At 24.2% G+C, this 23106-nt stretch overlaps 1 protein-coding gene across 3 annotated transcripts in view; it reads left to right on the plus strand.

The window, feature by feature from the left end:
• Positions 1–23106, plus strand: part of LOC129613049 (maternal protein pumilio-like) — a 211819-nt gene that overhangs the window by 11745 nt on the left and 176968 nt on the right. For all 3 annotated transcript variants that reach the window (XM_055526946.1, XM_055526947.1, XM_055526948.1), the window contains exon 4: positions 5481–6140. In XM_055526946.1, coding sequence (XP_055382921.1) covers positions 5481–6140 — 660 coding nt within the window. The remainder of the gene's footprint in view (positions 1–5480; positions 6141–23106) is intronic.

Genomic DNA, 23106 nt, shown 5'->3' on the forward strand with positions numbered 1-23106 from the left:
GTAAAATTTACAAATGACATATTTCAACCACGTATTTATAACTTCAATAATTCAGGGGTTCAGAAGCAAAGTGGCCTAACTCTCCTTCCCAAAATATTTTGCTTTTTTGTTAGAAATGTATATAAATTAGGTCCCAAGTTTAATTTTGTTGACAAAAAAGTCAAATATTTTCTATATTCCGTTATTTCTTTTTTTTTTTGGGCCAAACCTCTAATTTAATATTTTCCGTTGTGTCCTTGTGTAATATTTTTCGTTGTGACTCACATATTGTGGGAACAATTTTGGGAGTCAGAGTTAGGCCACTTTGCTTCTGAGCTTCTCATTGAGTCCTTAATAAAATTGAAAGCTATATAATAGTAACCTTGTCTACGGTAAATAGTGGTTCGCATATATTTGAAGAAAATCATTTGAATTTTGTATTTGCAATTAAAACTTGCTTTAATTAAATTTAAATTTAATAATTATAACTACGGTAGGCTCGACATCTTCCTTATTTAATAAATCGATTGAAGTAACAAAATAGTTTATGATTATCTACCTTATCATGATGCGTCAGCGCTTCCATAAAAATCCAAATTCTATTCAAAAGTGATAGTTTTTTTAACATTACTTTACTATTAATATTAATCGTTCATATTCTTAAAATTTTCATGCCCCTCGGCCTTATGCATTTTAAAAAATCAAGTATTTTGTCTAAATATCTGAAAATATTTACTTAATTAAATTTTCATAAATTTTTTGTATTTTTAATTTTTGCATATTATATAATAAATAAATATATTCAATTTCTTCATTATTTTATGTGTGTGTGTCAAAATATATATAAGTAAATTGTATACTCATGCATACTTATTATAAATAAAAAAATAACCTTGAATCATAAAATTTTTTAAATTTTGTTAAATAATGAAGGTGACATCTTTTTTTTTTTGATCTGAAATCAATTTAAAAAATAAATAATTTTAATTTTAATTAAAAATGAAAATATTAAAATTATTCTATAATTAAATTGCACGTGTAAATTAAATAAGTTTTATAGAACAAAGAAAACACGGAAATATTTTTAAAATTTTTAAAACAAATTTTTTTAATTTGAAGGAAGAGAAAAAACGAAAACAATTTCAAATATCCTTCTTGTATAATTTTTAATCTAGAAGAATAGAAAGAACATAATATCAGTTTGGTTTCCTAAGGTTTACAACTTTGATTTAAATTTTTGATATTTAGTAAAAAAAATTCAATTTGCATTTAGGGTTTTGGTATCACTAGCATCTCTTTTATCGTGTCATGTAGTTTAAAATTACCGAGCATAAGATTTTATTGATCGACTCGACCGGACACTACTTTCAAATGAATTTCGAAACAAATTTTACGTGGAAATATCGTAAATTGTACAAATAACATTTGATGCGAAAAATATACACTAAATACTCGTAAAATAACTTTCACCATCTGGTCAAAGAAGTGGCTTTATTAATTGATTTCTACTATTCGGGTTAGACAATCACTGTTCTTATTTCGAAAATATTTGAATCAAAGTTCAGTATAATATTCGAAATCATTAAGTTACAAGTTAAATTTACATTGAACTAAGCTGCATCAGGAAAACCTCATAATTTTATTTTGGAAAAATATTGTAGTGTAACTTCAAAAAAATTTACCTATTTTTTAAGACGAATTTTTGTTCTCGAATTTAAATTGAATTCTTCAAGGTTGTAATTGTGATAAAAATTCTGGTGTTAAATATTTCACGAAAGTGGGACATAAAATGACTATAAACGGAAAATAACTATATGCGTTCATAACAGGTTATGGTTTTTTCAGATAATTCAAAATAACTACTTAATGAATTGTAAGAGTTCTTTACCAGTTACTGTTAACAGAGTAATTTCATAGAGCAATTTGCTATAGAAAAGCTTCTCTGGCGGCAATTAATTGATTATTTAAATACAGAGACTATTTAAATACTCGAACCTGTGATATACCGAAAAATTCTTTATTATTTTTTTTTATTTATTTTTGTTCGGAGAATTTCGTTTAGTAATTTTAATTCACGATTCGTATCATTCTCTCTTTTCGATATTCATAGATATTTAACATTTTACTTTCATTTTCCGTTCTTTGGCGCGCTCCTATAAGGATACAAAAAATATTTTTTTTCTCTTTTTAAATATTTTTCAAATCTAAGTTTTAATAAAGTTTTTACTTATCTTTATTTTTTTGGACTTTTTATTTTTTTTTTCAACTTGTTTAACTTTAAGGAAAACTACTAGAGTGTATAAAGCGAAAAAGAATAATGCCCTGCCGCCATATTTTTTACGACACAACACGAAAAAGTCAGTCGTCAGTCAAGAAAGTAAGAAAACCAAAAAAAAAAGGCAATTTTATTATCTCAATATAAACCATTACAATTTGTCTCACACACATTCACACACAATATTCACAAACACACATTTTTTAAGTTTCTCTTTTATGTAATAATTTTTTGTTTTTGTTATTTTATTCAAGTTCTTATTTAACATAGCCCCTTTTCATTTTCCCTTCGTTCATTTAATAACTTTTTTTTTATATATTTTTGTAATTTCTTATATTTTATATCAGGTTTAGTTTGTTTTTATATTTTTCCGTCTACTCTACTGTATTATTTTGTATTGTTTATTAAGGAACCTCTTAATCCTGTCTATTTTCATTTTATTGCACATACTGATACACATATACATATCGCATAATATGTCGTATAAGGATAATAAAGGAAAAAGAAAAAAAAACATTATAAAAGTCTTTCTTTTGCACAAAACACAAATAATAATGATGATAAGAAAATGTAAGAGGAAAAAGAAATGAGTAAAAATTTTGAGTAGAAATAATGATCCGTAAATAGTTAATTGTATAGTTGAAGACAAAGTACATATGTATTATAAAAGAATGGCTTTAAATTCATCTTTTCTTTAAAAACAACACATTTCCTTTTAAATACCATATTATATAAGGATAAACATCTAAAATAATAAAACATAATATTAATTATTGAAATGATTATTATCATATCACAAATTTGCATAAATTTAGGAGGAACTAAGATTTAAATTTGGTTGCTAACTATAAGGTTGAATTCGCGTTTGCAGTTCAGACAGCGCGAGAACAGATAAAACTGCAGCGCAATAGAACTACTAAAGTAGTGTTGCCAACAAAAATCCTGGTCTCAAAAAATTTTATTTATATTCTTTACTATTTCAGTTTTCTCGATTAGTAAAGAATATAATAGTTCTAGTCTACTAAAGGAGGTTATGAATATAAAAATCAGATAAAAATTTTTTTACTGTTGTTATGATAGAAACGATCTTTTGCAGTCCTATCAATAAAAACGATATTCTTTTTGCAGCAAACTACAAAAAAAAGTGCTGCCATTGCAGATCTTTGTTGAAAATTCGAACCCGAATCCATCCTAAATTAATTAAAATATGACGATATATTTTTAGATATAGATTGACGATTTTACAGACGATTTTGTATAATGTCAAAATTTAGGAGTATTAATTCGGCAAGAAAATTAAAATTTACTGAAACAAAATTAATTACTAAATTTAGGAATAATCAAAGTTGCCGTGTATAAATTATGTTTGCATGAAAAAAATAAATTACGTATATGTATGTATTTAAAAAATTAACAAGAAACCAGTTTGACAAAAGCGTTAATTTAATGCGTCAATGCCTACATGACAGTACATTTATTGTAATGGCAATACGGTAACTTTTTAAAAATTTGTTTTTTCATAACTTTGAAGCCAAATTACTTGAAATGGAGAAGAGTTTCGTTTTCTAATTATAGAGAAATAATCACGAATATTTTGTTTAAAAAAAAAAAATTTACAGAAATTATGAGTAGAAAAAATAATTAAAAATTTTTATGTCCTTTTTAATAATATATTTAAACTTAAAAACCTATCGAACCCAAGTATTGAGGGAATAAAAAATGACTATCAAATTGTTTTAAAAGTTTTGCAGTAGGAGCACACGCGACAATTTTGACATCCCCACTTCAAAATTGGTACTAATTATGACACCTACGATTACTAGGATAATACATAGACGACCAGAATATTGGTGAACGTATTCAAGACGATTTCTGTTTTGAATGGTTTGTAGAACCTTTTTTTTTTGAATTTGGTGAACGTATTCAAGAACCTTTTGAATGGTTTGTAAAACGGACCGACGAAACAAAACAAATGGGGCAATTTTTTTTGTTTAAAAAATTTTTGAAAATATTCCAAAGGAATCATAATTTTAACAAAAAGAGAAGGAAAAATAAATATTAAAGAAAAATTTTCATCTTTGTTATGTACATAAAAAGGAGGAAAAGAAAAAGTCAAAGTAAAAGTAAATTTTAATAAATTTGTCTTCATATTTTCATTTTCTTCTTGTTTTTAATAAATTTTGTTATGTGACTCTGCACGCAAAAATTCAATATTACACAACCTATTATACTTATATTTAATGGAATAAGATTTGATATACTAAAATTCTGAAATTTTCTCTATAAACAATCGTACAATGCCTGCTTTTATGGATTCCTGTATGAGTGTATGTATGTATGTATGTATGTATATATATAATGTGTATTTTGTTAATGTATTATTATTTTCCGGCAAAAGAAATTTTTCATGGTCGGAAATTTTTCCTTTTCGCTTTTCTTAACAATTCATTAAGAATGAGCAAAAAAGGAAAAGGTTTTGAAAAAAAAAACTTATGATTCTGGAATTGCTTTTGGTATTTAATTTTTTTTTTTTTTTTTAATAATTAAAAGAGTGAAAATTTTGATTTGAGATTTATATTTGCAATCAATTTTAATAAATAGAAATTGTCGTTCATTATTGAGATTTCATAAAATTGAAATTTTGACAAAATTTTATAATAAATATTTTTTTTAAGAATTTGATATTAATTTATTACATACTTAATTTGTACCGTTAGTGAATGAAAATGAGAAAATATTAAGCTAATGATTTCCGAAGTTCTCCTCATTTTAACACAAGTAATTTATAATACGCCATTAATTTTCGAATTTTTGGGATTGTAGTTTAAAAGGGAAGCAGAAGTACGACGAAAACTTTGCTCTCGATAAACTTTCCTTTATGAAATTTCTTAATAAAAATTATTTTTATCATCAAAACTTCGGTCTTCTACCTTACAGTTGTAAGAGTATGGACGGATAGAAACTAAAATTTTCAAATAGAGTTTCGGAGAGCTATGGGCGTTTCATGTTTCATAAATTTATTCTTTAGTACTTATTAGATTTTGGTAATTTCCGTAAATGAGCAGCAAAATTTTATTACACCCACTTATTCCTGAAATGGTTTTTTAATAAATAGCACTAATTTTTTATAATTTTGTTAAATTTCAATTTTATATAAAAATTTTTTTGAAACTTAATTGAAAATTTCAATTTCATTAATTTTTTTTTTTTTGCCTTTTTTTTTCAGAATCAGGATAAATGGAAATATAATCCAATGGTAAATGCAGCACCCGGTGGTGCTGTCGGTCCAATCGGTATGGGTAGCGGTGGTATGGGTGGTATTGGCGGTTGTGTTGGTAATGGTGCTAATGGTATGCCACCAATGGGTAATGGTGGTATGGCTGCAGCATTAGGTATGTCAGCTGCAATACATCAACATCAACAAAATCAGCAAATGCAACAACAACAACAGCAACAACAACATTCTGGTTTATCAAAACATCCCCAAATGTTAAGTGCTCATTTACAACAGCAACAACAACAACAGCAGCAACAGCCACCACATCCATCACATCAACAGATGGCAAATCATTTAGGTCCCGGTAATCATTTAAGTTCAAATCATTTGGGTTTAAGTAATCCAAGTCATGCTGGTTTACAAATACCAATGCCAACAATACAAGGTAGTATTTATGATCATGTACATCCATCAATAAATATGAATGGTATGCCGAAACCAAATGATCAACAACAGCAATTACAACAACAACAGCAGCAGCAGCAACAACAACAGCAACAACAGCAGCAACAACAACAACCACTTGTTTATTTAGGTGGGCAACCGCATTTAGGTATGCTTGCACCACAAAATCAATATATGAATGCTGCTAGCCGTAATGCCGCTGCGGTAAGTCAATTTTTTTTTTTATATTAAACTATTTCTGATTTATTAGGTATGTTTTAAATCATAAGGATTTTGAATAAAATTTTAATTATGACTAGACCTAATAGGATGATTGGGAAAATTAATTATATGAAAATTTAATTCTCAAATCGATTTGGCTTTTTCGTTCCATTTTGAAAATTGAAAATTATAGTTTATTTAAGAATATTATACAATTTCAATTCTAATTATCACTATAATACATAAAAAATTAACTTGTCATTTTGTTAAAATTCAAAATTTATTAGACTGCGGAATTTTGTACGAAATCTTTTTGTTTATACATATTTACCGTTATTTTTTTCATTGAAATATGCAATCACACAAATTGAATTTTTTGATATGAAATTTTGCCAACTAAATATTTTTTCTGATTTTTGAAAAAGATTTGACCTTTGTTGGCAAAGATTTTCAAAAATATGGGGTCAAAATTTTATGTTTGCTATTTAATTTATTTTTCTTTTCTTCTTACATAAATTTATAATTATAAAAAAATGGTTCTCATTTTTAAAATGTATACAGTGTGTAAAATATTAATTATATTTGTGAATACTAAACTAGAAACTAAATTATTTTGACAGAATACTTGGAGTTCATTTTCAGTTTGGTAAAATCTCTATTATTATTTTGATTTAGTTTTCTCTGAGGTGTTCTATTCTAGTAATTTCTTCTGATTTTGTAACCTTAAGAGTTCGAGAGCTTGAGCTTTTAATCGAATAAATTTTTTAAAACAAAAGAACACTAATTATCAAATTCTAAAATTCTTGCTAAATATTTGATTTCCAAATTCCAAACAAAATAGGTTAATTGCAATTCTATTTGAAAATAAGTCGAAGTTAAAGCTGTAGCGCATTTGTACTCACTCAAAATTTTTAATTGATTCTAGACATATTTTGATAAAAAGTAGTAAACCTTTGTAATATTTTAAATACTATGACAATTCTAAACGAATTCTTGTTTTCAATTTAATATTCATGTCTTAAAAACTCAATTGCAATTTTAATTTTCGACGATATTTTCGAAAATTCACTACACAATTTATTTAAAAATAAAAATTAGAGCTATACTTAATAAACATTTGGACTATATAGCTTTACAAAATATGTAAAAATAATTGAAACTTCAATTGTGAAAATATAAAAGAATTGTAATGTTTTTTAATTTTTCGCTGGTGCTTCATGCCTTCAATTGACATTCAATCGTTGAATTGTCATTCAAGCGCAGTTGTTGCTCAAACTCAGTTGTATTTCGATCTCCTGTTTTTCGAATATTCCCAAATTTTTGTATCTCACATGTATGTACATAAGTTTTATATCGTAAAATTGTTATTTTCCAATTTACTACTAAATGAAAGAGAGATCGTAATGCGGAATCTCTCAAACCGATTTTATTGCCCATTCAATGTTTATTTGAAAACAAATAGTTAACGCGCATTTCACACAATTTGTCATTTGTGATTCTTATAAAACTTTATTTTATTAATTGAAAATTAAAAGTTTTAAATTAATTTTTACATATTTAATTAATTACCTAATATTAAATATTGTTTAGAGTTTCTATTCCGATGAAAAAGCACATTTTAATTTTTAATAAATACAAAAACTATATTCATCTACCAACTAGAATGCTATAAATTTAATGATATTGAAACGTCAATAATTTGATCGCTTAGGATAGTTGAGATGCAATTTTTAAAATGCAAACTTCAACAACACAATAAAATTTTAAGTAGCCTGGTCATAAATTTTAACAATATAAAATTTTTAAAGAAAAAAAAAAACATTAAGGCGGGGGCTTCTTCATATACTTTTGAAAGCAAAAATATAGTTAAAAATTTTCTCAATAATTTTTTTTTATATGTAAGTATGTATAATAAAATATGACAAGAGTTTTAAAAAGCTAAGGTAGGGAAATATTAAGAGAAATTGACTGAGATGTCAATATGGTAGTTGAAACACTTATAAAATATATAAAACATATATAAAAATTTTAAGTACCAATACCTAGTATAGAATTAAAAATTATGAAAGAAGAAGTTCTTTTCATTGAATTCCTTGACCTAAATATATGGTGTTTACCATGCCGCCACAAAATAACTACAAACAACAAAAAAAAATTGACAAAAAAACAGAAAAAAAACGCCAGTGCATATCGTCGTGTCTTTTATTCTAGCAAAAATGAAAAGAAAAAATTTTTCATTTTTCATTTATTTATTTCTTTTTTATATCCTTTTATATCCTTTAATATTTTATAAGAAACAGAAAAAAAAGCAAAAAATAATGGAAAATGAAAATATAACTGCCATATCATTAAGGATACTACTATGGTATCTCAATCTGAGAGACTGAGAGACTCTAGAAAAGAAAGTAGAAAAAACATTTTTTTTTTTTTTAAATTTTCCTTTTTCTGTTTTCTTCTCGAATATTTTTACGGTAAGTAATACACGAATAACGGATTTTTGTATTAAGTATAATGATCGCAATGTGAGAGAGAGAGAGAGAACGGGTGCGAGATGTGGTGATGGCTAACAAAGAAGAAAAGCAGCTTTATTTTTCTTTTGTATTTTTTTATTTTTCTTTCTCTCTTGATTTTCAATGAACTGCAAATGATTGCAATATTCACTTTTTTTTTGTTCTTTATTTCATTTGCTCTTGATTTCAATAAAAATCTAATGCAATTTTTATTTTGTTCTTCAAAAAAAAAAACGAGAACGAACAGAAGAACAAAACGACAAAAATAAAATTACCCGTAAGAAGTTGGTAAAATTTTCTTTTAAAAGAATGAAAAGAAAAAAAATTTTTTTTTCAAAGTGATGATTTTTGATGTTGAAGAGAATAATCTCCTTTCCTTTCCTCTCTTCTCTCTCTCAACAACATAACATAAGCTTCATTTATCACTTCACCCACCGCCACCATTTTTCTATTTCATTCATTTCGTTCTCATATCTCTTTTCACTTTCCTCTCCTTGAACTACTATTATAATACTTTTCAATTTCTATTGTACTGAATATAAATGATTTATGAGAAAGCGGTAAATTCAGGATAAAATAAAATTTTATTATAATTGCTTTACGGAAAAAAAAATTAAATATTTTTCTTATGTCATTCTTGTGAATTTTCGGAAGCCCAATTATGTTTGTTTAAGGGGGAAAAAAAAATATATTTAAAAATTTCATTTACTTATTACTCAGAATTGCTGCCAAGAATTTCTTTTGGTTCTTATATAACAATAAGAATATAGTTGTATAGATGTATATATATGAGCTTTAGAAGCAAGAGAAACTATTCATAAATTTTAAAATCGAATAATTTTTAATACTAGAACTTTTTAACAATAATGCAATCAAATTGAAGTACATTGAGATTTTAAAGAAAATTAAAAGAAGTAAAAAATATTTTTATTTTCAATTTTCATTTTTAATTTTTTATTTTGAAGAGCTTTCAAAGAAGTTTTTTAAATAAGCAAGATTGAAAAAGGATTTTCAACATTTGCTTTTTATTTGTTTTTGTTCTTTATACTTAAATTTATTTTTACTGTGTTTTTATTGGATATTTTTATCAGACCCTTACTCTCGAATCACCTATAATAAATTTAAACAGACTCTATTTGAGTCGAACTTATCTTTATTTATTTAATAATGTTCTCAAATATTTAATTGTTTTTCTTTTATTTGAAATTTCACAAAAATTTCAAATTTAGTTCAGCTTTGTGTTCAAACTTTTTCTAATAAAACCAACCATTGTGTAAGTTTTAAATTATAGTAATTCGTACGCATGCTGCGTTTTCAGAAGAACCCTACTCTTTCCTGTTTTTGTTATCATTCTAGAATAATATCATTTTATCGAATAATAAAACCGTTTAAAAAATTGATCTCTCTATATAGGTAACATATTATCCAGAATTTTATTTTCAAATGAAATTTTATCTGGAATATGTTTTGCATTTGTCCCTGAAACAATATTCTTAAAATAAAGGAATATCTTTATATATAAGAGTATCTTTTAAACGGAAAGAAAATATAATAATAAAAAAAAAAAGGAAATTTCAATTGAAATCTCAGACAGATCCTTGAATTTTAAATACATTCAGTATGCTTATATTTATTCTTTTAATAGGAATTTATTTATTTTTTCTTTATACACAAAATTAATATCCGCTCAACTCAAACTTATATTTAATGGTAATTGTAAAGAATTAAATTGATATTATCAAAAAAAATCAGGATTCTCAGAAGAAAGAATTACAGAGAACAGTTGGGAATATTTTGTGTTAAATGAATATTTTGTTCCTGTTTTATTTAAAAAAAAAAAATTTTTTAAATTTGGTTTAAATTACTATTAAACTGAAGCGAATTGGACAACAATATCATATTATTTCAAACTTATTCTTATATTTAATTTCGTAAATTTCTAATTTAAGTACTTAATTTAAAATAATTTCAAATTTTTATGGGGTTTCATGCTCCCTTAAAATTTTCAATATTTATAAAATGCATTCATAATTATACCCGTACGAACGTATTACCAAATTTTCACAAATGATTTATAATAGTAAATGCCGAACCCTCTATTTAAATTGGATGTAATCGCGGCAGTAATTCGGGGGGCTGCCTTACAATTTCAAAAGTTATTTGGCTATATTTCAGAAATTACTGGCGGTATAATATCGAAATTTAGTAGAAGCAAATTTTGGAGCATTATTGAAGCTATCACGTGTGATAAAAAATTCTTGAAATTTGTTGACTCCTTGTGGATGCTGCTATACAACTTCGAAACTCATTTTCTCGTATATTGTAAAAACTATTGAAATTTAAGGCCTGAAATTTTAAATAAACGAATATGAACATATTTGAGGTGGCATGAGTTTATAGGGTAACTATCGAGATTCATACGGTTATCACAAATTTAATTTTTATATTAATTATATTAAAAATATAATTTTACAATTAAAGAAATTTTAAATTCTCAAATACAATGTATGAAAAATGCAAAAAGTAACAATTTCCATAATATTTAAATGCGTTATAAATATAAGATTTCAAACAATATTCCAAAATTATATATAAACTAGACACAATATACATATACTTAATATATGGTTAAAATTACATAATAATATACAAATATGTAATAAATGTGATTAAGTTAAATTTCTTTGACTATTAAATAGGATAATAATATTAAAATGTATGTATGTGACTTGAATGTTTAATTTAAATTATACATGTGTGTATATTGCAACATAATATTATAAATAGAATCAAATACATATAAATATATATATATATATGTGCTTATGCGAACACATTATATATAAATACAGGCATATATAATATATTTAGACGACTATACAAGGTGTGTTCTGTTTACGTTGAAGACACGGAAATGTGGTACTTTTTGGTTAAATTTTAAGTATAGTTGACGTTTTACAGAAAATTTAGGTTGGAACATTCAATGGCCTTAAAATATAATTCAACATTTGTGAAACGAATTTCGTTTTCAGAAAAATGGTAAATAGCACCAATCAGTTTGTATCGTACTACATTTTGATTTCTGCAAATACGAAAATCGTTTCACGAAAGTCGAATTACGTAGTAAGGCCCCAGTTTTTTACAATAAAAATTTATTATAATTATATGTGTTTTAATTTAATATATAAATTTCATTTATTAACGGTTCATATAGTAAACTAATAACCTTAATTGTAAAATAAAATAAAACAGGTGATTTAACAAATTGTAAACTTGACGAATGAAATCTTATTTTAGTTAATTGAATTTTTTTTGTATTCACATTTTTATTTTTTAATAAAACCGATCTCAATTTAAGTAACAAGCAATATAATTTTATTAATATTGACAAAAATTTTTCAAAAATCTTAATTCAATAATATGAGAAACAACAATAATTCGAAACAGAATCTTGACTTTTTAAATGAGATTTTTCGAAAATAAGGCTTAATGGTTAATAATAGGCCTTTCATCGGTGAATATTGCACACATTCCTCACAAATTTTTATTAGACAAAGTTTGAAGAATGCTTAGGTCTATTCCACCATAATTTCAAGTATTTTTTAAATTGAAACACCCTATAGTCCTATAAAAATAATATATAAATAGTAGAATTATATGATTTTGATTATGAATATTTTAGTAAAATATTTTTTATAAATAAAAACAAAAAGGACAAGCATGTATGTATAGAGAAGGGTAAATATTTAGAAATAAGAATTTTTGTTAGAAATTTTCTTTTAATGTCACGTCTCTCTTTTACACACATTCTATTAAATGTCCACTGTTATTTTTAAAGTGTTTCTTTTAACAGACATTCTGGTGTTTATATTTTAACATGCATAGTTAGTTTTTTTTTGTTTAATATTCTTTAATATTAAAGATTCACAAATTGTTCTATACTTAAATGCCAATCATATCTGAGATTATTATTATGATAATTGCCAATTGAAAGTTATTAATTTTAATTTTAATATTAGATATATGATGAATATTTGATGAAGAGTATTTTAAAAATTATTTATGTACATATTATGTTATGTACATGTATACAATTAAAAATTAATTTTTATTGAAATTTAAAACAAATTTAAACTTTTATATTAAAAATAAACAAACACTTAATGATTGTTTTAATATTTAAACGAAAAAATATATTAAATTTATTTTATTATTTAATTGAATTTTATCTGAATTTAATATAAATGTAGGGGGTGGTAGGTGGATGATATTCTTAAGAGTGAAATTTTGAGAATTTTATGAGGTAAATGATTTAGAACACCAAGTGCTTATAATGCAATAGATTATTTTTCTTTGGAGAGAATAGGAATATAATAGGGTTTGTAGAGCTTATGTATTCTTCTAAGTGGAACAAATTTTATGAAATTTGCTTTAGTTCACTTTCTACCATTTAACCATGGCACTAAATTTAAAAAACAAGCAAGACTACTCACTGGCTATAAGTAGGAATGCATTGCGATATTTTTATAATTTACACATATATGCAAATTAAATAAAAAAATTTTTCATAATAATTTACAATATTGGGCATTAATTTCAATAATTTGTATAGAATAATATGTGCTTAAAATATTTTTGTACAAAAGTTCAACAAAATTTTAATTCTATACTCAATTATCATATATACAAGTAGTAGTATTGCTAATAATAATTCTATGAGAACAAAATGACGCTACAATTTACAAAACAACATTCTGTTCAAAACGGCAATCATGAGAATACTTTTACAATAGCAACATTGTCCTATACATTTAAACATTTACGGATTAATAAATACAAAATGATATTGCATAGCTGCAATGAAATATTTAAGAGAAAATAATTCTCATAAAATAAAATCATTCTCTTCAAATAAACTTACAATAACAACGTAAGTAAGTTAATAGTACAACGCAATACGCACGTTTCAACAATAGATGAATAAAATGAGAGTATACTTATATTCTGTTTATGTAAACTCTTATGTTTTTTAATTCACTTATCAAATTCTAAATATTATAAAATGAAATTTAATGTTTAATATGTTAAAATATAAAAATGTTCAATTTAACATGTTATTTAACATTCTATGATATTTTTTATATTTTGTTATTTGCTCTTTTATGTTTTTATTTTTTCTCTTTAATTTTCTTTTTTCTTAAAATATTCTTATCGCTTTGATTTTATTTTCAATTTTCTTATTATTATTTATTTTATTTTCTTTTTTTTTTCTTATTGGGTTCATATCCTTGTCATTATGACTTAGAGTAGCTTAAAAACATTTTTTTTATATCCAGACAATTTTGAAAATTTCCTTTTTATATTATTATGATTGCGTTCTATTATGATATTGTATTTATATGTACTCGTGTTCGTATCACACCCAAAAGTGTAAATCGATATATTTAAAAAAAAAAATATGTTTTTGGAAAATTTACCCTTACGTAATATTGGCGGTTCCATAAACCACCAAAAGTTCTTAAAATTGTTATAATTTTGTTTCAAGTGATATGGAACCTTTTGTTGACATTAGAAATAGGGCGAGTTTTTTTTAGATATCAGTTTAATAGTGCTAAGTCAGTATTTAAGGGTTAAAGGTTATGTGCAAAAACGCAGGGTACATGTCTGTCTTTCTTTCGAACAAAATTACTTCTTAATATCTTTAACACACTACATATTGCTCTAAAAAAAAATTCGAATTCACCGGACCCCTTTTAATATCTGTTTCGATTTCAAATAATCTGGAACCAAGTCAGAGAAACGCATTTATTAAAAATGCGCGATATATAGGTAAATACAATTTATATACTTGTTTATAGACTTTTTCATATTTGAGTTTACATTTATGGGTGAGATATGAGTCTATATTAACGCGAATATTGTGCAGATAGAAGCACATACACCATTATACACAGCTATATACAGTATATGAATACAAACAATTTATTTTATATTATGATATTATGAAGAGAAGAGTGAAACAAATAAAAATCTAAAATATGTAATGTCTGTTTTCCTTTTTTTGTTTTAACATTTTTCTTATAAGGTAACAACTAGACAAAGGAATCCTTTTATTTTTGCTTTTTTTTTTTTTTGTAATTTTTATTCTATTTGTATTTTTTGCTTTTCTTTTGTTTTTATTTTTAAATTTTTTATTATTGTTTATATTTTTACGCAATCTACACATGATAATACACACAATTTTATATACATACATATTTAAGTGATGGGAGACATGACTGTAATAAAGAATGAGAAAAATAAAATTAAAAGAAATGAAAGAAAAATTTTTCTTTTTCTCTTTTTGTCTTTTTTATTCTTTTATTTGTGTTTTTTTTTTGTTCTGTAATAAAATAATTCTAATATTTTGAAATTATCATTCTTACAGTGATGTCACAATATATTGAACTCGTTTTTGGATTGGCGAATTTCATTTCAAATTCGAAATATTTCTGATTCAACTATAATTTTAGTTTTCTATATCTTGTTTTAGACGTCTTAGTAACAAGACGAAAAAATAATTCTAAGATTATCTAAAATTTGTCGAAATAGTTTAATTAAAAATTTAAGCTTAAAATACAACCTTATTTTCTTTTTCTAATCTATTAACAAAATCGATTGAATGAAAATGAATTGCTTTTTTGGATAAAAAATCAAATAATCAATTAAATCTTATAATATTGTAATTTAATCGAGATTTTAAATAGTCTTACTTACTTGTATCAATATAATTATGTCTTACTTTATATGCTGAAGTTGAAATATTTCTTACTTATATACTTTCAATTACGAGATTAATTAAAAACTTTTGACTGCGTGTTTCATTTTTACTTATTTTCAATCCTTAGAACCTTTGATTTATTGTCGAATTTGTTCAAATTATGAAATCTCCTGTAAAATAAGCCAACAATTTATTTTATCGGATTCCAAAGCCGAATTTCGCATCAAAAAACACAAATTCAGACAAACAAAATAAGAGCAAGATCAAAAAATAACCAAAATAAAATCTGATAGAAAAATTTTCCGAATCAAGATACGTACAGCCTGATAATTAATTTGTTATTTCACGAAACATTAGAAATTTTGTAATTTACAATTTTTTGTTCAATTATTATGAGTAATTGGTGAACAATATGAAAGTGTACTCGTATTTTCTTTTACGTATTTCATATTGTTCGAGAAAAAGGCGTTGTACTGTTAATCGAACAGAAAAAGAATCTCTTTATTATTTGTATAGAGAAAATTCATAAGAATTTAGAAGAAAAGAATGGAAAAAATTTAGTGTGTGTATAGTCGAATTGATTTTTTAATGTCTCCATAATGTCGGGTTTATTGAATTTTTTTCTTTTCGAATTTTCTTCATTTTTCCTGTTTCAGTATCCTTGCCTGTTTTCTTTATTATTTTTTTGCGTTATTCTTTTCATTTTTATTTTATTATTTCTTTTCGTGTTATTTTGGAAAATTTGATTTGAGCTTTCTTTTTTGTTTAGAGTGGTTTTCTTCTTTTCACAATACTTATTTTGTTTTCTTCTTTAAAATGCATTCTATCTAAATTTGAACTTGATTCTCGTTTTTTATTAAATAAAAGAAAAAAAGGAAGAAAACAAATAAAAAATCAATTTATGATTTCTTTTCCTTGAAAAGTCCTTCCTTTCAAAAGTGAATATTATAACAAAACGAAAAAGAAAGAAAAAATACTTTTAAAACAAAAAACATAAAATAATTTCTCGCATCTTTGAACAAAGAAAAAAGCATTTTCTTTTTTAACAAAGCATCTGTTCAATTCCCATAATAAGCAATGAATATTATAAATTTTTTATTTAAGTATAATGACCGTACAACATTCTTATAGCCGTGAATAATTTATAAAAAATTTCACATTACGCCTAACAAATACTTTTTTTTTTGTGTGTGTGCTCTTAACAATTCAAATCACTTAAGCTATAATTACACTTAAAACAATAATAAGAAACAAATAAGAAAAAGCTGCATTAGGACAACTTGTACATATAATACAAAAGAAGAAGAACTTGGAATTTCATTCCAACAAAACAAAAACAAAGAAAAACATTTCGGCAATAAAATGTTATGGTTTTAAAAAAATTTTGCTTTTAAAAATTTCTACATATTTGCCACAATTTACAAGACCTAGTCACTTATTGTTTGCATCATTTTTAATGTACTTATGTTAAGGTTTGTTAAACAAGCTTTTTATAATGTGAAATTTTGTATTACATGCTGTGTGTCTATTCAATGAGAATAAATTTACACTATCTAGTAATAGACAGTAAGTATAAACCTTCACTTTTTTCATATGACTCCAATTATAAAAATTGCTTGAGCCAAATTTAGAATTTGATGTAAATTTGAATTTTCCATAATTAATTTTTAGTTAGTGTTACCATGCTAACATATAATGTCAAAATTATAAATTAAAACTCAAATTTTAACTTAAATTTTTTCGACTTAATTTTAAATGCAGTTTGCCTGAAGATCGGAGAATTGAAAGTTTACACATACCTTATATACAATATTAGTTGAAAAAACAAGAAAAATTTTTTAAGATTTTGGATTCTGGCCCTGAAATTAAAAATTTATGAAATCTGAACCTTTCCTCTTCGAATTTGTGCAGCTCTAATAAAAGAAAGAAAATTATTTTCAATTTATTCCAAAAGTGAATCATTACTCTTTAAATTAAACTCCAAACTAGAAGTCTAATATGAAGATTTAAAATTTTCTTCCGACTTACACTTACTTTTAAAATGCAAATATTTCTTGCAATTTTTGTTTTTGCAGTAGATTTTTGCAAATTTTAGCCAACAATGAATATTTTTTAAAACTCAATGTGTGTCGCTTTTACTCTTCTCATACATACAATAACACACGGTCGGTATACAATAACACATCGGTCAATTTACAAAAGAGCTTTTAAATTAAACTTGGAACCTTAAAAAATTTTTTTTTTTTTGCATTTTAGGAGAAAACATAATAATGATTTTTTCTTTTTGATCTCTAATTTTTTTTTATGTTAAATATTGTACTTAAAAACAAATATAAAATTGAAAATTCTTAATTAAATAAAGAAAAAAAATGTGTATACTTATTATGTACACAAAAATATTTTATAAGTTTATATATACTAACAGAGTGTCTCACACTCGATAAGCAAAAAATATAATATTTGGAATAGATGCGACTGTGAAAACGCATCGCTGCAAAACTATGACTCTTTCCTAAAGCACATTTGAACCAATATCTTAATTTAATTCTAATGTTTTGAAATTGAAAAATCATTACATATTTTTCTTAATGGAGTAATTTGGGTAAAATTTACGCATCAGATGTGGTTATGATTAAAAAACAAAACTTTAAATGTAGCAATGCTTGTAAATATTTATGAATTTCAAACAGATTCAATGCGCTACTTATTACTGCTTTTCTGAATTTCTTTATTGTTTCCTTAAACACAAAATTTATTTCGTTTCTTACATTTGATCATAAATTTATATCAAAAGTGAATAGCATCGAAAGAGGATCTTATATATTTCAAGCCGATTGATTTTAAGATTCAGTAATTCTCGCAAAGAAACCATAATGAAAAATATTATCGAATGCCGACAATGTTATCAATTTTTGCACACCCTGTCCCCGTATTCATTATATAAAATTATAATCCGTAAAAATGAAATTCCTTTCAAAATATCCTTGTTGGCTTCTTCTTTTTTAATTTTTATAATATTTGTTTTGTGAAAATCGTTTTTAGGGATTTCATAAAAAAAATAAATAAATAAATTTTAATTTTTTTTTTTTTTCTAAATTTTGTTGAAAGGAAAATAAGTCATAATACCAATAATATTTTTTTTTTTCCAAATAAAATTTTGACCACCCTTGATTTTTGTTTTTGAATAATATTAAAAAGAAATTGTACTTCAATACTGTCTGGAATTTTTTTTTTCTAATTTCCAAAGTTTCAATAGATTTGAAGCAAAAAACTTTCAAAAGTGGATATGATACTCATTCGAATTCAACATTGTTTTTAAATATGAACTAATTTTATAAAATTTCAGCAGTTGAATAGCTATAAGTATGACCTGAAAAAACTTAAAATAAATTAAAATTTCATGAAGCTTTCGAAGTTTTCTATTTTAAGTAGGAAAAATTCAATAGTTTCATTAATTATGGTATTAGATTATCATTTAAGGAATTCAGGAATTTCTTAATTATATTTCAAAAATTCAAATTAGATTTTGAGAAATTTTGAATGTTTCAAATAATTTGATGTAGCGAATATGAACCGGATGTCATTTATTTTACAATATTACTAAAAACCTTGAGATTTTATTTATATTAAAAACTAATTAAAAATATTATTCAGGGTGAACCTGTAACTTGGTATAATCAATCTCTCGGGGGCAGAAAGGTAGGACAATTTTACAAAAAAAATAGTTCCTTTGGGAAGAATTCCGCAAATGAAATTTTAACTCCCAAAACCCCAGTTGAAAATTTTTTGGTTTCCACAAACCTAATTGGCTATAATTTCGGTTGTAAACTATGCGGTTTCTAGGAAAAATCGTAAAAACAGTTTACGCTTTATATTTCATTTAGTTTATTTAGTTTATAGAATTTTTACCTAGTGTAAAATAACAATTTTTTTCTGGAACCGTCCAGAATACAACCGAATTACATAAGAAAAGGGGGCATCGCACAAATAAAATTATTAAAAGTTAGTTTGAAGCCCAACTCAAAATCTTTCTAATTATGAAAAAAAAAAAATGGAAAATGTAAATTTTTTCATGATTTGGTCACTTTGTATAAATTTTTTGATTTGTTCCCTCAACAGTTTTTAAATAATGGCTCAAATGAAACGTTGTTCATTTTAATATAAATAGCTACTTTTCAGCTTTCCATTGCACATTCATTATTTTAAGTCGTTTAACAATTATGGAATTATAGTCACCATTTAAGTCAACACACTTCTTTGTCGAAATCAAAAATGTTTAACTAGGATTTTGGGTCGCTATTTGATAGTGCATGATTGCATATTTTATAATTTACATACATTTATGTAAAGAATAAACTTAAGAATTTCTATATTCTTCTTGAATTTTATAAAAAAAAATTACTTTAAATTCAATAATTAAATTAAGTTTTCTTGTTGATTTTACTATGGGTACCTTAATCGTATTAATTATTTTTTTTTTTAGAAAATTAATGTTGAACATTAGGATTAATCGGTTTATCGAATTAAGAATGTTGGTTTCACTTCAAATACAAGTTTGTAATCTTAATTTATAGTTTCTTAACAAATAAAATATTTGAATTCGAAAATTAATAAAATTGTTAGAACTGCATTTGCTTACGTCATAAAAATGTGAGCAACCTAAAATTTTATCCTACTTTGAATTTGAGTAGGAACATGTTCTAAAATTGAAATTAATTTTTTAATTAATTAAGGGTTTCAAATTATTAAATTTTTTACATTTATAATTCATTTAATTAATTTATGAATTTTTATTATTCAAATTAATATTTGCTACTTTGCATTTAGACTTTTGGATCAAAGCTTAATCTTTCTTTCAAAAAATTCGAAGCTCTTAAGAAAATTCGATTGCAATTTAAGCTAGTGATACTAAACATTGTCGCTACTAGAGCAATATTATAATGAATAGACCTTTATGAATGTTGCGAATGTAGTAATAAAATATTTTGTTGTGTTGTATTAAACCGAAACTATTATCTGTTATAAATCATTTTTTTAGTTTAATACAAGACTCTGAACTTATATTTGTAATCAGGCGTTGAATATACCAAAGATCAGACACATATTTTTAATCTATGAAAATTTAAGTATAAAAATACAAGTGTAGAATTCATTTAGTAATAATAAGATTGAGGAAACAAAAAAACAGGAAATTAAAATTATTAAAATTAAAGTTGGAAAAAAATTAAAGATGAAATTTGCCAATTTTTTCCTTTTACTTTAAAAGTTTTTGTTTATTCTTTCCTTCTTCCCGTTTTATATACTTACTTACTCTTCCTGTATCCTTACAATACAAACATACTTGTTTAATATTTAAATATTATTTATAAGCTTTTACAAATTAAATATATACTTTATTAATTAAAATTAATTTTTAAACCGTCAATGCTTTTACAGATTTTTTTTTTACAATTTACTCATATATATATCTACTCAGATATATATACATATATATGTACTTACGAAACTTACATAAATAATATTGAAAGTCTGTAATATTTAAAAATTTAGTAATTCTATAAAAAATTTTAAACTTACGTAGTTCATATACACATATATATATACATATATACATGGAAATGTCATAGCTATATCTTAAATATATATCTTACATCGTGCTTATATAAAAAAAACTGATATGGTCAGCACATAACCATTCTGAATTATTCGTAGTGCTATGACTATTTTGAATATCTCCCGTCATATTTAAAATTTTATTAAAACTTAACAGAAAATCTTGTAAATATATCAAGAAAAATTGTAAATTTAGTTCTCAAAATTTCAATTTTGTGAAAGTTTCTCATTGCAGTTAGTTTCGTTAAAAAAACGAAGTTATATATTGCCGAAAAATTAAGTTAAAATTTATTGTTTTTTATATTGGTAAAATTGATTTAGTCGGCATTGAAATACATGACTGCAAACAAATTCAGACATGCCGAAATTTTGTTTAAAATAACTCACCATGTGAAATTTGGTGTCATTACAATACCTCCAATGCGGTTGGTAATAATATTTTATATATACATGTATTTATAATATTGTACACTGGTGGTATATATGCATAATATGTGCTATATAGTTCAAAAATTTTTAGGTACATGTAAATATTACATTTAAATACGTAAAATGAGATGGCACAATGTATATATATATATATTTCTATATATATATATATACATATATATATAATATATATATATATATATTATACGTATATAATAGTATACGTATATGTACAATAAGAATAGGTATAGAGAAAGTATATTTATTTTTCCTTCATATTTCAAAAAAAAAAACCAGTGAACTAGAAAAATTGTACTTACCTTATATTTTTCGTATACAATATAGTCATGTACATAACAGAATATACATACATATATACATACATAAAGAGGAAATATACATACATACTTATATATATCAAGCTTTAATTTTATTAAATTTTAACTTATTTTTTTTTTGTTCACATTTTATGTTTTTCTTGCTTTTTTTATTACGTTATTGTTCTTTTTTGGAATATATAAACGTTGAAAAATATTGATAGCGAACAAGGTTACCTTGCCTACCATTTATAATATAAAGAGAAGAATTTCAGTACTTAGTCAAGTATTTGAGTTATATAACTAATAATTTTCGAGTTTTGAAAAATCACATAGTTGGAATTTATCCTACTGGGTTATATACTATAATACTGAAAATAAACAATGGAGGTGGGTCATGTTGCCCCAAATTTTTCTATGAGTCATTTCATTAAATTATATTTAGCGTTTCGGAAAATAAAAAAATGTTATTACAAGAAAATGCGGTATTATAATAACTCAGAAAAATTTAAGCTGCTGGGCATTACAGTGTTAATAAAAATAATGAAATGTGATTAAAATACTGCAATCATTAGAATAATTACAAATTTTAATTTTAATCTTGAATTTTTACATAAAATTAATTTAAAATTTTATGAAGCTAGTTTCATAGTTTCATATTTGCTTAATGGAAATTGATTAAATTGATATATGGGCTCAAACAGACAAGAAATTTTTAGTTTTAGCCAACTGTTTGATTGCTTATTTGTATTCCATAGGTTTATATTCAAGACTGCGTACATACAACTGTATGATCGCATGCAAGTAAGCAATCAAACAATTTATGTATAATTTTTTTTACAAGTTGCAAATTTTAGTTATCATAATCGATTTCCATTAACGTAATTTTTATAATTAATAAGCAGTAATTGCAATGTAATCGCATATCTACCAGAGCCCTAAGTATTTTCGAATATATTTTTAAATTTTCGAATTGCCATACTAGTATTATTAAATATTGGTACAATTTTTCAGAATTTTTTCTAAATAGAAATCTTTACCTAATCACACATTTGCTAATTTTTCAAAAAATTTTAGGCACAATGGTAATCCAATTGTAAATTGTTATAACAGAAGAATTTTTTTTTTCTGTTTTTCTTGTAGTATAAGTAAAAAGTTTTACACCTTAATAAATAATTTATTATTTAAGTAAATGTATTATTGTATTTTTTGAAAATCGATATCTGAAATTTGCTTTTATTTTCTTCTTTTATTACTTATTATTACATAGTTGTTATATTTTGCATTTATTCTTCTTTACACTTCATTATAAGTATGAATATTATTAATGTGTACATATT

The sequence above is a fragment of the Condylostylus longicornis genome, unplaced genomic scaffold (assembly GCF_029603195.1).
Source record: "Condylostylus longicornis isolate FDR11 unplaced genomic scaffold, ASM2960319v2 ptg000080l, whole genome shotgun sequence".
NCBI lineage: Eukaryota > Metazoa > Arthropoda > Insecta > Diptera > Dolichopodidae > Condylostylus > Condylostylus longicornis.